The sequence below is a fragment of the Anopheles coluzzii genome, chromosome 3 (genome assembly GCF_943734685.1).
Source record: "Anopheles coluzzii chromosome 3, AcolN3, whole genome shotgun sequence".
Taxonomy (NCBI): domain Eukaryota; kingdom Metazoa; phylum Arthropoda; class Insecta; order Diptera; family Culicidae; genus Anopheles; species Anopheles coluzzii.
The window spans coordinates 86,666,805-86,682,084 of NC_064671.1; the positions used below are offsets into that span (position 1 = coordinate 86,666,805).

The 15,280-nt window shown below is 45.5% G+C and overlaps 2 protein-coding genes and 1 long non-coding RNA gene across 3 annotated transcripts in view; 1 reads left to right on the plus strand and 2 right to left on the minus strand.

Moving 5' to 3' along the window:
- Window positions 1–7,310, minus strand: part of LOC120956514 (low-density lipoprotein receptor-related protein 6) — a 31,777-nt gene extending 24,467 nt beyond the window's left edge. The window contains exon 1 of the mRNA XM_040378015.2: window positions 6,163–7,310. Within this exon, the coding sequence (XP_040233949.2) occupies window positions 6,163–6,466 (304 nt within the window). The 5' untranslated portion in view covers window positions 6,467–7,310. The remainder of the gene's footprint in view (window positions 1–6,162) is intronic.
- Window positions 7,311–7,863: 553 nt separating this feature from the next.
- On the plus strand, window positions 7,864–14,911 carry LOC120955271 (uncharacterized). The gene is made up of 3 exons (XM_049609160.1): window positions 7,864–8,847; window positions 9,926–10,837; window positions 10,914–14,911. Exons 2-3 carry the CDS (start codon window positions 10,237–10,239, stop codon window positions 12,272–12,274), a joined length of 1,962 nt encoding a protein of 653 aa, XP_049465117.1. The 5' UTR covers window positions 7,864–8,847; window positions 9,926–10,236; the 3' UTR covers window positions 12,275–14,911.
- LOC125907382 (uncharacterized) lies at window positions 9,715–9,962 on the minus strand. Its single transcript, XR_007452599.1, has 2 exons — window positions 9,854–9,962; window positions 9,715–9,778 (listed from the first exon to the last, which is right to left on the minus strand). It is a non-coding gene; the product is annotated as an uncharacterized LOC125907382 (long non-coding RNA).
- Window positions 14,912–15,280: the final 369 nt, after the last annotated feature.

The following is a 15,280-nucleotide window of genomic DNA, read 5'->3' on the forward strand; positions in this document are numbered from 1 at the left end:
ATAACTTGACCTCTTCCGTTTGTGCCTCAAGGTCGGGTAATAACGAAACGCTTTCCATCCCAGCGAAACAACGGCTATAGCAGCAGAAATACAGTGCTATTTTGTTGTTCCATTCAATTCTTGTGCAGCGCCCCTTTGCTTCGATGTTTGGTCCTCCTGTGTAAGAACGGTCATTCGTTCGTTCGTTCGCCCGCCCGAACCACGCAAACGCAAGAAAAATGACTAATGATCGAGCATTTATCTGCGTGTATCAATCAAAATTCGAGGAAAACGTTGCCTCGCAAGTTCGAAAACGGGTGGTGTGTGTGTGTATGTAGACCTCAGCCTCAGTCTCAGCTCTCAGCATCCATAGACAATCGAAAAACCACATACACACGGGCAACGGACTCGAAAGAATGGGACGCAATGATATTCCACCCATTCGGGAGTTTCTTGCGTGTTCCTTCACCTCACCACAGCCCGCTTCGTTTCGTGTCAAACGGAGTCTGCTGGCTCGAACCCGCAGCCAAAAATCGTTAGTAATGATGATCACGATCACTTCACCTTACTCCTTACGTTGCTGGCATAGATACAGCAAAGAAAGAGAATATGAGCGCGGAATATGCGTGCCCGAGGTGCTTGAATCGCGCCAAGCAGCTCTAGAAGGCAGCGTAGGACGGAAAATAAATAAAAACGATCAGTGCCTTGTTATGAGATCGCAACTTATTGTTGTTCTTCTGTTGTTGTTGTTTTATTGGTGTGTTGCCTTCCTTCTCGCTTTTCACCGTTTCCGTGTGTTTGCTGAAGGGAGCATGCGAAGATATGCCGACTGTTCCTACTTCGAGACAGAGAGACCCCGCGGGTCCCAGGGATTCCCTCACGCGAGCGTTTGTGGTTTGATTTTCCGCGAGCCAACAACACACACACACACTCCAACTTGGACCCGGCTGGAGGTAGGCAGGCACCAGCAGCACATCAACATCAGAAGCACATTTTCCTCCAGCCCGCAGCCGGGTTATGCGAGTGTGCGTGCAATGGGTGGCAGCGGAAAAGATCGATCGTCTTTAAATCATTCTTAGCTTACGTGTGTGTGTGTGTTTGTGCAATGGTTTGCCGGTTAGTCTGGGCTAAGATCTTACGCATGAGCACAAACACGGGTACGAATTTGGAAGAAAATTACATACATACATTGTGGAAACTACTCTCGGGGCGGAGAAAAGACGGGCTGCAGCAGCCGTCGTCGTCGTTGACGTTGAGAGCTCTCAAGATTTACCACAACAACCGCTCTCGCTCGTTCTATTTCGAACACGCGTCGACCGCCAAACGCCTGCAACGTCCAGAAATTGTGCTAGAAAAAGAAGGATTTTCCACCTTCGTCCAGATTGTCTTGGAATATTCGTTTGTGGCATCAAATTTCAGGTTTTCCAGCTATTCTGGAACCTTCAAAAAAGGCTGCATCACTTGCTATAGAGAGCTAGACTTCCACCACACCATCACAACCAAGTGACAAACGTTCCTCCCCATATGTATATTTCATTCTCCTCTTCTCGTTTTTTTTCTTTATTCGTTCCTTACACGCATTACATTCTTTTCGTTTTCTCTTCTCCATTTCACACTGCGTTAGATTTTCTGTTTTGTTCTAAGCTATTTTATCGTTCTATCGAGCTTTACACACCTTCTTTCTTATTTTACACCACCGGGGTCGTCTTCTCTTTTCGCTCGTTTTATTTTGGGCAGTTGCTTCTTTCTTTTTTTGTACTACCTTTTTTTCTATTTTCGTTTGAAGCCGTTTTGCTCTTCCTTTTCTGTTCATTCTTACTGTGCGTTCCCAATTCATACAAGTTTCCCAATTCTACTATCGACTTGTTTCCTCGCTTTTTCTCTTTTTCCTTCAATTCCACCCACCTTACGCAGTTCTTTGGCCTCTTCTTGCTTCCCTGTGCCGCCCTCCTGCTGCTGCTGGACCGAGGTCATTTCCTTTGCTTGTTTTCCGCAATTGCTCTTGCTGCGGCCGCTGCTGCTGGTGACGTGTTTCGTCATTTCCTTCATCCCAGCGCATCAGCCACGCAGCCAAGTGCTTCCAGTTTCTGGCGTGCGTGGTAGTATTGGTGTGTTTTGTTTTGTTTTTTCCCCCTCCTTAGCCATCCAGCATCCAGTAATGTTCGCTCACAGCCAGCCAGCGAGGAAATGTGCGCATGCGTGAGTGGCTGCACCTTTACCTTCTTCTTGCTTTCGATGCTGCGCAACGGGGTTGATCACCTCCGCAAGTGGAAGTGTTCGAACAGGGAGACAGTGTTGCAGCAAACAACAAGCACATTTGGAGGGAGGTATTTCGTTTTGCCGTAGTTAAAGGTTGGGATTGTTGACTGCATAAACTGTGGGACAGTTGCAGTGTGCAAACGGCACGGAATTCAACGACACGTGCAATAAATTTTAGGGAAAATAAAACTCTCCCATCGGCAGATACAACGAAAGTCCTGAAAACCGAGAGTCACGAAAGACCACGAAGCACAGCAGGATACGACCATGAGAAAGGTACAGAGAGGCCACGTGAACAGAACAGAACAGAACAGGTATTCTTGCTGCTGGCAATCCGTTTGTTGAAAAGATTTTGATCAAAAGGGAATACAATGGAAAACGTTAAGAATATATTTTATTATAAGTTTTATGAGGCCCCTTCATAAAATCAACCAGTTGGGTAGTTTTGAATGTTGGGGGAGAGATATTCTCTCCTCGATCGCAAGCTGCAGGACGTACGTGACATCTTAATCACAATCGAACGGAGAGCAATAAAAATGTCATAAAACAATTAACACGCCATCTTGTGAAAAAAGCTTATCGATTAATATAAACGCACGAATAGCAGCAGCTGCCAGTAGATATAATTGTTCCATATTATTTTGATAACGCTTGAAATACGTTTAAAATCATTTGAAATATCACTTCCTATAAATGAATTAACTGAAAAATAACTCTCGATCCAGATTAGATTCGATCGTGCGACTAACGGCATGCTGCGCCAGTCACTTACGCTCACCTACAAGAAGCACCAGGGTGAGAGCAGCGTTAGCAGTCGATAATGTTTAGTATCATATAATTACAGGTTATCACGCAACAGTATGAAAGAGATGATTAAAATTAAAAGAAGTACAGTCCAGATGTTATAAATGATAATTATAATCGATTGATTTCATCGACTTTCATTCTTTACGTTTAGCAAACTTTGTATTTGCTATCTGGTTCTATTTTTGACTTTTAAAATCGTTAAACCTAACAGAAGGGCCAGTGTTTCCGAGGAATAAGGTTCACAAATTGATCACCAGGTAGACTGTTTATCGAAGGAAACAGTACAAAACCCAACAAAAGGAGAAAGGACCTTTTATTTCCACTGCTTCTGCAAAGGGAGAAACTGCAGCTTCGTTTTCTGCATTATGTCATCAACCCCTAACAATCAAATCGAAACTGATCGGCTGAGAACGTAATACACAGGACAACATTAATATCAAAAGATGCAAGGATATTTTACGGCATTTCTCATACAGATTCACATACACCTGCATAAAATACACAATAACGTAAACTAGTTGTACTTCTATTGAAAAAAAGAATGCCATTAAACAACTATGATCTTAAATTCTATAACCTTCTCGCGTACAGCGCAAACCGGGAAGGTTTTGCTGCGCTCACTTAATATGCTGCCGGCGAACCACATATTATACTCTCCAAATGTTTTGAACGTGACGAAACTGGTTAGGAAAAATAATCAGCAAAAACAAAACGGAAACCTCATCGAGAATCGAGTGCGCAACCCACAGGCACACACAACACATACACCACACACACTTCACTTCATGCCGCCCTGGTGAAGCACTTTGTCACGAATCGGTCACACCACCGCGTGGAGACACCAGGGCAGGGCTCTTAATTTGCACCGCTGAGGCGCACTGGGGACAGAGCGGGGCGCACATGAACATGAACCCATTCATCACGTGCAAAGAATTAGCAAAACCTAGCACTGCTGGCAGGTGTGCAGGAAGGGGGGAGAAGAAGGGAGCGGGTTGTTGTGGCAAATATTTGGCTCTAACAATGGGTCCATGGTATCCCAGTATCATTACGATACATTATTTTACGATATTTAAACCAAAAAAGGAGTAGACTTGCCATTGGTGCCGTGACCAGGATTGCATTCTCTTTCCTCATCATGCGTTGGCACGTGTATGCTCTTGAGGCGGCCATAAATTCCATTTTCGTTACATTTTAACCAATGAAGACACATTTTAAAAATGAATCCCTTCACACGTATTGGAGGAGCATAAATTCACCACAAAGAGAGCGCAAAACAAATATACTACTACAGTTGCTGTGCTCGCAAGAGTTTACAGTTTCAACGAGAAGTCGCCTTAAGATGATCGGTTTTTCGTGTCACGTTTCGCACATTATTTAGTGGGCGACAGATTTGACCAAACCTTAGCGTACTTAGTTCACTTTTGTTTCAACAATGTATTTACTGTTTTTCGTTCCTCTGGTAATTTGCTTTTCGCAGATGATCTGATTTTTTTAGTCATGTACGTGGTATAGTAGTATGTATGTCCCTTCAATCTTCTCTTGATTCGTTCTCCCATAGGTGTCATCTTTCTCGCCCTATTAATTGATAATTGTGCATGTATTTCCTGCTCTCCCAACGCCATCGTTTTCAGCTACAAACTAGATTCAGTTGTTCTGAATAGAGTTAGTGTCGTTCGAGGCTTGGGTGTTCTTGCTGATGGTTTACAAACTCTGAAAACATTTTGTCACGTGCTAACAAACTCATGGGTATGATCTTTGCGATAGCTAGGGACTTTACCGACCCGGTTTGCTTGAAAGCAGTGTAGTTTAGCTACGTCCTAGAAGATTGTTTGGGTCGCACTAACGCCCCTCTTCTTCCCTACCCCGTCCGTTGTCGCCTGCTGTATGTAATGCACCTACAGGATCGCCGTTCAGTTGCGCAAGCGAGCCTTATCAGTGGACTACATCTAGTAAACGTAATGGACGCTCCTACCCTCCTTGCGCGAATCTCTCTGTATGTGGCACCTCGCGTCTTGCTTCCTGGCAATTTCCTTCATTTGCCCGCTAGACGTACTTTCTACGGGTCCTACGATCCTCTGCTTCACTGTTTCCAGGCGTTCAATCAAGCGCTTCCCGCTTCCCCCATCTTTCTCCTGTCACCCTTCGTTCGGTTCCGGAATTGATTCCAAACACGGAATCGGGTGGGCCCGATTCCGAGCTCTCACCGCTACATCGAATCTCTACTGCTCTTGATAGTCATTTAAGAAGATAAAGAATAAAATGAAACTAGATCAGCATTCTTCCTTAATTTGTCAAGCTCGGCCAACATCAATGATCAAGTATTTCAAACCAGTAAGAAACATTTCAACAGCCTCAAATGCCGGTCTGGTGGTATAGTCGTCAACTCGTAAGACTTAACAACATAACATGCCCGTCATAGGTTCAAGCCCCAAATGGGTCGTGCCCCCATACGTAGGACTGACTTTCCTGATGATACAGGCAGGTCTTTGACCGACAACGGTTGTTTGTGCCAAAGAAGAAGAAGCCTCAATGGCAACTCGAGTGATCTTGCATTGGTTACTTGGATCTACGTTAAATCGCCAATTAACTAACTGGCTAGAGACATCCGATCGCAGCCATAGAATGAGACTTGAAGCAAACATTTCCAACCCCGAATCTCTAGCGTGGACGATGGTCGTTGTTCGTGAACGGGAAATAGTTTTGCAGCGCAAACCTACTCTACTCTGAAAAAAGGGCACCTTCTTCTACTAGTTTTTGGTGGGCATTTTATCAGTGCAAGCATAAGATACTGCGGGACATGACACCTTCCACCGAGCTTGTCCGTAATGATTGGGCTGTCGATACTTGTCCACGCGCACACACACACAAACACAAACCGTTCAAGAGCGTTATCCCCCCACAAGCGTGTTTTGTTACGTTATCGCCGTGTTATCGGCGTTACACCCGCAGATAAGGTAGGACGACCCGGCTGATGGTTGGTGTTGTGTGTGCTGTGGCCCTTTGAAAAGAAGGGAATTTGGCTCTTCCAATGATGGTAACGGTTTGGAAAATTATGACAACATTAGACTCTAGTGCAAATGGGGACAAGTGGAATCGTATAGATTCGGTCTAACTTACCTAGGCAATTGTTTATAAATCCAAAGGTAATTAAATGTGCAAGCAGCAGCGTTGCAAGCACCAAGTGCCTACTGCTGCTACGTTTTGGCATCGTTTTCACCATCGTCCGAGGATGGACTTGAGCTGCCTGCCCGAGATCGATGCTGGATCGAGCGGTGATTGTTGGCTCGCGCCTGTGCGTAACTGTGGCCTGTCCACAGGACGAAAGGGGCAACCGGTGCCGTACCCTACTGTTGCATTGTTTGACCTTGCCCATCTCGTCATAGCACGACGGCACGGCATCGAGGATGCTGAACACACACATACAAGTGCAGACGCACACAAACGCACACGCACACACACAGCTTAGCAACACTTGTGTGATGGAATTCTTATCTGCAACAGCATTATCCTCAGACGATCTTCCTTTTTTTCTCTTTTTCTCTCGCACAGATACACACACACATACACAAGCACAAAATTAAATTACTCTTCACAAATTTGGCTACAGAATGAATATTTTTTCGACCAATTTTTTTAGACAATCGACCCTTTGAGAACAAAACATAAACTCGATCTTGCTCGCTCGTTGTCTTCAGCGCAGCATCACAACTCCGCGCTCCGCGGTATCGATAATTTCGATATTTGTTTCGATCCACACCAACACAAACTCACACACACTTTCTTACAGATCGCTCCACCAAAAAGGGCAAGAATTTGTATCTTTCACCGCGCCGCGCATCACATTCTTGCCGCTACAGAGCCGCGCACGTCGAGTGCGTACGATCGCGAGACGGTGGCGGCCATCTTCGGCATCTCCTTCGGTCACTCCCCTTGCTTCCCACCTTGCTTTGCTGCACACCCGCCCACGAGCTAGCCGCACTCTCGGGGGAAACCGAACACGGTGCCGCAATTATTAGCAACAAAAACGCACACACACACCAACACTTTGGTACACTGCGACGCAACGGCAAATCGTTACGTTGTACAGCTAAATTATTAATTAATTTGTCTGAGCGCGCGTTCTAAAAAAAAATAATAAGCTAAGGAAGCCAGATAAATAAAACGCGACCCGACGCGAATGACGTGCAGTGCGGTACAGAGCGCGCGACCCCCGGACGGTAGTGTTGGTCTGTTGCGAGATGTACGGCGGCCAAAGCGTACGCAGTTTGACAGCTGTGTGTGTGGTGCGGTATTTTGACCACACGCAAATCCCACTGTGCGCGCTTCTGTCCGGCAGTGGCGACTGTTTTGGCCCATAGTTAGCAAACATCATGGGAGAAATGCGAGATCAAAAATTAATAGGTTAAAAAGGTTTTTGTACACCGAAACACACACACATTTAATTGGTTGATTTAAATACAATCATTTTCCAAAGAAACGTCGTGCAAATAACCTCCAAAAAATGATGCTTTATTATATTTTTATCTACTCTAACCGTTGTCTCAATGACCAACACCTTCATCTCTGCGACCATGTAATATAAAACGAAAATATTTTTGTAAATCATTTTCAATTAGAATTCCTATTAGAATTAGAATTAGAATTATTCTTTAAATTCTAAACAGAATTCCTCGGAAAAAATAAAATAAAAAACCTAAAAGCAATTTTGTCCACCGCGAACTGTCAGTCGGCACACTCAGCTGTGTTGTGTTTTGATTTCGCCCATGCACACACCCTGCCCTATCGCTTTCCTCCCCCCCCCCCCGCTCCAGCCCCGCATCAAGACAGAATCAAAACAAACGTGCGCAACCTCAGGCAAATGCATTGGCATTTTCCTAACCCTCCTCAATCTCCCCACTCCTCCCTTCCCTCCCTTTTGAAGGGCTGTTTTCCTCTCTCGAGTGTGTGGGTGAGTGAGTGAGACAGAGAGCGAGAGCGAGCAAGGTAGGGCAGTTTTTCATTTTTCACAGCCGCCCCACACCAACATCCAACCGATACGAAACGCCCACCATCGCACGGAGGTGCTGGGTGATCGATCACGGTCCACGACGCAGCGCATTTCCGTGACCCGTCTGTGTGTGTGCGTGCGTGTTTCACAGCAGCAGCAAAGGCTGTGTGTTGTTGAGTTCATTGTTTCTTTTTGGTTCTTTTATCACGGTGCAAAGCCACTTCCACTCCGCTTCCCGTTATCAGTGTGTGTGTAGGTGTGTGTGTGTGTGCATTTTGTGGGTTAGTAATCGATGCCTCAGTATCAAATCGCAATCGATCCAAAACTGCACTGCGAGAAAAACACAGAAACATCATTCACTTTGGACCCGCCCGCCATCTGGAGTTCCACTTTACTTTGGGTGTAATCGATCAAGCACAGCAGTATTACAAGCGTGTTGTGTGTGTTTGTGCTCTTGAGCTCTCTTTGTTCCAATTGACCTCGCGGTTTTTGTTTGCTAAACGGTGTAACGAAAGCCATTGGGAGGATGTTATCTCTTCCAGTAGCAAGCGCCTACTACGCCTTGGCAGAGCCAGCTGCCGTCTCCTCTCCGCACGGAATACTACGTTGGCTGTGAAATTGCAATCCCGTACTATCTACAATCTTCCAGCTCAAAACACAGGGACACTCCGCCGGAACCTTCCAAGGAACGGGTTGCATCGCAAAACAGCTGCTGGCCACACATTTCGGGTCGGACCACGTTTCGTGACAAATTATCCCCATTCTTCCCCATGAGATAATCAATCTCCCACGGTGTGGCTGAGAAGAAGGCAAAGGTAGGTTGTTAATAGTGGTGGGAGCTCGGAATCAGACCTACCTGATTCGGGAGTTGGCTCTGTAATCGATTCCGGAATCAGAATCGGCTTCGGGATCGGAATTGACCTGGGAATCGCTCAATATGTTCCGGAAACGGAATCAGAATTGACTCCAGGGTTGGAATTAGACTCGGAATGAAAATCAGTTCTTCAATTGAAATAAGAAATTTCAGAAAGGAAACCAGTCCGGGAATCTATATAAGAATATGGAGCGTTTATGGTGCTACTAGATTTGGTAGATGGAATTGGAATTCGGCTGTCAAAATGGATTCCATTTCATTTTTTTAAATTATTATTCACTTTGATCTTAGCCTTTAGGCCGAGAAGCGATCTTTTTTTTCTATTTGAACGACTTAAACGCTTGTTAATACGCTGAAAGCATGTCTGTTTTTGTCCAGCATTTAATTGAAACTTTATTTATTTATTTATTTATTTATTTATCTCTCCGACGGTTAAATTCCTCTCGGTACAGAATCTAGGGCAATGCGAAGTCATTTTTTTGAAGCATAGTAATATAGTACTTCTGTTAAACTTATAGTACTTCTGTTAAACGAGCTTTGACATATCGAATCCAATTCCATCTACCAAATCTAATAGCATCATTACAAGTAAATTATGATTCTTTGCGGCTATCACTGCGTAGCATCATTGGATTCAAACGTCTATTCTTATGGAGATGCCGAAACCGATTCCAATTCCGGAGCCGATTCTGATTTTGGAACCAATTCCGATTCCGGACCCGATTCCGATTCTGGAGACGATTCCGATTCCAGGGCCGATTTCGGAAACTGATTCCGGATTTACTATCCGGCATAAATTCCACAAAACTTCAAAGCTAGCCGGAATCGATTCCGACGAAAACTTTATTTTTCCCATCACTAGTTGGTAGTAGCTACGGAAGTGTGGAAGAAAATCGAAATTTTATTGATTTTCTCACCTGCGCTAATGCCTGTGTTCTGTTATTTACTTTGCCTGCTTTGATTGCTGCCTGCTCGTTAAATAGTAACGTATGTTTTTCTTTTTTCTTATTTTTTTTTAGAACAACAAACCCTGCCTCGAGTCGAGCTCATTAGCATCCGGCGTGTGGTAAATCAGTTGCTGGTAGTGTCTGGTTGGTGGTTGAAGCTAAGTGTGTCCGCTTTACCGAGCTGCGCCGTATTGCTTCGACAAATTTCCATTTTCTTGTTGTTGTTGCACCATTCGATGAGTCATACCCATCGGGCGAGCAAAAACGAACGTTGCACAATTCACACTTCTGCTCAAGTGCGCCATTGCCGGCTGCTACGAACGTGATAGATAAGAGCAAATCTCACTTGACGTGAAGCGAGCACCACCACCACCACCACCAGCATGGAGATCGGACCGGACGAGTGGATGGAGCGGGCGAAGGAGAATATGAAAAAGTTCCTCAACCGGGGCGGTGCGTGCCGCGGGGACGAGCCGCAAATGTTGACCGGGGCCGCGCTCGAGAACACGCTCGGGTACGCGCTGAACCTCACGATGAAGGACCCGAACGAGTGGACGGACGACGAGCTGCAGCAGGAGTACATGGAGCGGCTCTGCTTCTACGATGCCGAGTCGCGCAAAACGATCGACCGGCTGACGCAGCAGATGTACGCACAGATCGGGGGCGAATCGCCGGACGAACCGTGCCAGCTGACGATCCTGCCGATCGAGCTGTACGCGGAAGGGAAGCTGTACGAGGTGGCCCTGTTCCGGTACCAGTTCGGGGTGGGCACTGAGCCGAAGTACGTCGACTCGCACGGCCGGGTGTACGGCAGCTTTAAGGATTTTTTGCGCAACAACAAGTACCCGTCGGCGGAGATGATGTACCCGCGGGAGGGCCGGCTGGAGGCGGGCGACGACAAAACCGTACTGTACGAGGTGGGCAAAACGCCCGCCTGGAAGGCGTACTACTTTAAGGCGCTCGACATTGCGACGGGTATTATTGGTGAGTTTGAAGCAAAAAAGAAAAGAAAATCCTCTAACGGTAGCTAATCAGCGCTTTTGTTTTCCATTTCGCACAGGAATTGCGGGCGCTACCGGGGCCATCTTTCTGTCGGGCGGTATCGCCACCCCGTTTGTAGCCGCCAGCATCGGTTCGGCCCTGTACGCGACGGGCCGGTCGATCGATGTGCTGCGGGACAAGAGCGCCCACCAGGAGTCGCTCAATCCTTTCCTCGATTCCGAATCGCGCACCGCCTGGCTCAGCCTGACCGCGCACGTCCTCACGTTCGGCACGATGCCCCACATCTCCGCCCTGTCCGGCGTGGCCTCGACCAGCCACAGCATCGCGACCGGCTTCAAGGTGTGCAACTTCATCAACGAGACGGGCAACATCATCAGCGATCTCGTCATCTGCGACACACTGTCGGCGATGCACTCGAACTACTACAACGCGTCGATCGAGACGCGGCTCGCGCACGCCGCCTCGATCTGCTTCTGGACCAAAACGACCATCAGCATCCGGCAGGCGGAGCTGATGATGAAGAACAACGCGATCGTGGCGCTGAAACTGTTCGGGTTCGAGGACCACTGCTGCGAGTACTTTAACAACGATGCGCACGCGATCGACATCGGGCTGCGGATAGCGAAGCATTCGCTCGAAACGAACGTGCAGATCGTGTCGGACGCGAGCGATCCGGGCGCGATCCGGATCGATGGCAGTCGGTTCCCGATCGTGGAGCTGCTGCGGCTCGAGCCGAGCGAGGTCGAGACGCTGTTCGAGGCGCTGCAGGGCGTTTCGGCGGACGAGCGTGCACTGTTCGATGAGATGCGTCCACTGGTTTGCTGCGGGAAGGCGGCTGCTGCCGACGAGGATGATGGTAGGCTGAGCGTGCTGGTGCGCATCCTTGCCCGGGAAGCGGAACGGGAGTGCTTGCCCGTGAGCGATCTGATGGAAATGTTGCTGCAAACGTACGCCGCCATCAAGCGGTACGAAGGAGGCGGCAGCGTACAACCGACCACGTTCCAGCTTTCGGCCTGCGGTCTGTGTATTGGGCGCGGTCTCTGCATGCGCCTGAAGCCGGCCTTCATTCTGTTTGCGTCGAAGGAAGTGGCCCCGGCACCGATGGAGCTGTCCGCTGGGGAGAACAGCAGCAGCAGCAGTAAGCCGCGTGACGGTGAAGAGACAGGCGATAGGGAAACGAACCGTTTAATTCGGGCACTGTTGGAGCTGTCCGAGAAGCAGTGCAGCCAGTTGTCGGACATTATCCGCCAGGATCCGAATTACTTTTCGATCTTTAAGCAAAAGCCACTGGAAACGATCCAACAGGCAGGTGAGGTGGCCGTCACGGAGGCCCACAGGGAGCAGCTGCTGTACGAAAGGCTTAAGGAGAATATTTTGAAAGCACTGGAGCGAAACACGACCGCGAAGGACGACAGCTAAATCATCGGCCACATGCAAAAGAAGCAACTGTGGGTAAGTTTTCACCTCGACTCCTTTTCCACGCACACACACACATTCCCCGGAAGGTTCCAAAAAGGATGTTTCGAAGTCATTTGTATGCTTTGTGGATTTGGTGTGGCTGTGTGGTGGGTTGTGCTGTTTTACTGTTTGGTACTTTTATGCGCAAAATGCGGTACAAGAGATTTAAAAAAAAAAGCAATATAAAATCGAGTGAAATCAACTAGCAACTAACATTTTTAGCCAATATATAAACGGATACATCATACACCAACAACAAAAAAGGTAGAAAAGAAAAAAAAACATTAACATCAATTTATATCTAGCCAAATTTTTGCAAAGTGCGGTGCGTAGTAGTGCGCCGCAGACGACTCCTTCGGACGATAGAACCGGACCGGCTTTTGTAGTGCAAAACTTGATGATGGAACGAGAAACAGAATGAAAAAACAAAACGAATATAAAAAATATATACAAACATCAGCAGCAAACAGTATGCGAACCTAAAATGACTAAAACTAAAACCGTAACAGAAACATATCAAATTTGAAACCGAGTTCAACATGAATTAGCTACCAGAAATAGTAATGAATAGAGATGAACAGATTTTTACACATTTAAAAACAAATAGGTAAATAATATCATTCAGCATATGTTTTGGGCAACTGTAGAGACAGAGAGCAAAATGCGCACATAAAAGAAAATACAAACACTCACACACTCTCTCAGCCAAACACACAAACACATACACACAAAAGAGAGGCGCTTTCTCTTCCGGCTATCAAACGCCGCGCTTCCTTGGATGAGCAGGCTTGAACGCGGTGAAAAATCGCTTTCCTTTCCGCTCTCCATAACCACCTTCCATTTCTTATTCCCTCTCCAGCAGTGCCGTGTTTTGGCTCCACTCGTCTACCCGACTGAACACACAGAGACGAGTGCTTTGATTGAAGCGCGCAAACAGAAGATAAGAAGAAGAAGCTGCAGCAAAAAAAAAACACCTAAAAGTGCACAAAATCACAATACGAAACAAATCAAAACAAACGAAAACATAATCAAATGAAATCTGGAACACATTACTTATTAAACATTTGCAAACGTTTCTACCTGAAAGCAAAACAACAACAGAACCATTTTTAGGCAAAACACAAAGACACACACACACACACACACACAATTAGGATTTTCTACTGAGGCGAGACGAGAACACTTTCGAGAATGTTTTTATTTGTATGAGCTCTATTTACCTCTCCAACTGTTTGTGACGGTTAATTTTGTTTATGAGAAAAGTGGTAAACGAAACAAACAAACAAACTAAACAAACAAACAAACAAGAACACGTGAACAGACAAAATAACTCACACACGCGCGTTAGTGTTTTAACGATTAGATAAAAAGAATGCTTAGTAATTTAACCAAAAACCGAAGTTGTAAAGTGATAGACTTGGAAGAATTTAGTGCAGTACGCATAAACAAAAACACGTGCTGGGGGGACACAAAACCACAAACATATTTATACAGGAGGAGGAGGAGGCGCGAATCGTGTGAGTGAGCATCAAATCCACTACCTATAAATATATTACCCTCTCCCCACTATGAGCAGCGCGCGAGTAGCGCGGCGGGCTTGAAATACTTATGAAGTTAGGAAATGCTTTTCTAGTGTTTTTTTTTGTAACAAAAGTATAATAAATATAACTTTAACTTTTAGTGTGTAGGCAAAAAGATTACAAAACAAACACACACAAACAAACAAAAATTATAAGAAAAATGTTAAACTAATATGAGAGTATTTAAAAATGAGCAAAGGAAAACACGAAATAAAGCAAAAGAAAACACGCAAAACACCAAACATTTGTAAAATGTCAAAAAACAAACAAACAAACAAGAAAAGATGTTTAAAACACAGGCAAAAAGAATGAAAGTTTGTTAAAGCTTGCACAGCAGCGTATAGAGAAACCATTGGCAAATTGGCATTATAAATAGATTTCAAACTAAAAGAGTAGTGCAGCGCGTGTCCTCTGTACACGTTTTGAAGAGTTCCAATTTTGTTATAGAGATGTGACAACACACATAGAGAGATGTAGTAGAACATGCTGGGCCGAAGTTGTAGCCGTATGCGTAGCGGTAGCAGTAGTTAGTAGACGCAGAGTAGAGGTGTGCTAGTAGTGTCGAAGTTCAGTTTCACTCGCTATCAAACATGAAGAACCCTGTCAATTAACAATGCTGCTTCGAGTAGTGGCCGAAATGAAACAAAAAGAAATTAAGAATCTGCACAGCTCTACCCCTAAAATCCCGATCTTTTGTACGATCTATTTTTCTATCTCTCTTTACCACTGTTTGTTAAAACCACTGAAATGTTAAATTTTGTATACGTTGTATGATAATTGTTTGCCTACTACACAACTTCCCTGGCACTTTATTGAAGGTGCTAGGGGAAGGTTTTTAACTAAGTTTCAGAGGCTGCCAACGAAAGCAGGATGGTGCGCTTTTTTTGATACCGAAACACGTTCAGCCCCGGCACACGAATGTTAAGCTTTAACTAATTATGGGAAAAAAAAACATTGTAGACGCGCGCGAGAAGGCAAAGGAAATAAAAGAAAAGTGATGGTTACTTGTGAAAAAACACTACCCGTGTGATATTATATTTACATTGCATATCCTCTCCCTTTTGACTATTTATGTCTTCTCCTTTTTTTCGCTTAATCATTCTTAATTTATTAATTACTTTTTAAACGTATCTTCCTCAAATGTAATAAAAAATATCACGCCTAAAAATACGGGGACAGCGCATTTAGATTACGCATTCCGAGGTTCACACGCACACAAGCATAAACCAATCGATGAGTTGTGTGAAATTCAACCTAACAAATGACAACGGATCTTAGTTTTCCACAGAACGGAACATTGCGCAACACAAAAGTGCAAAACGGGCTAACCAATAATACCGCAAAATACTACACAACACGCCACGTGTTCCAGTCGCGCAGGCAGCAA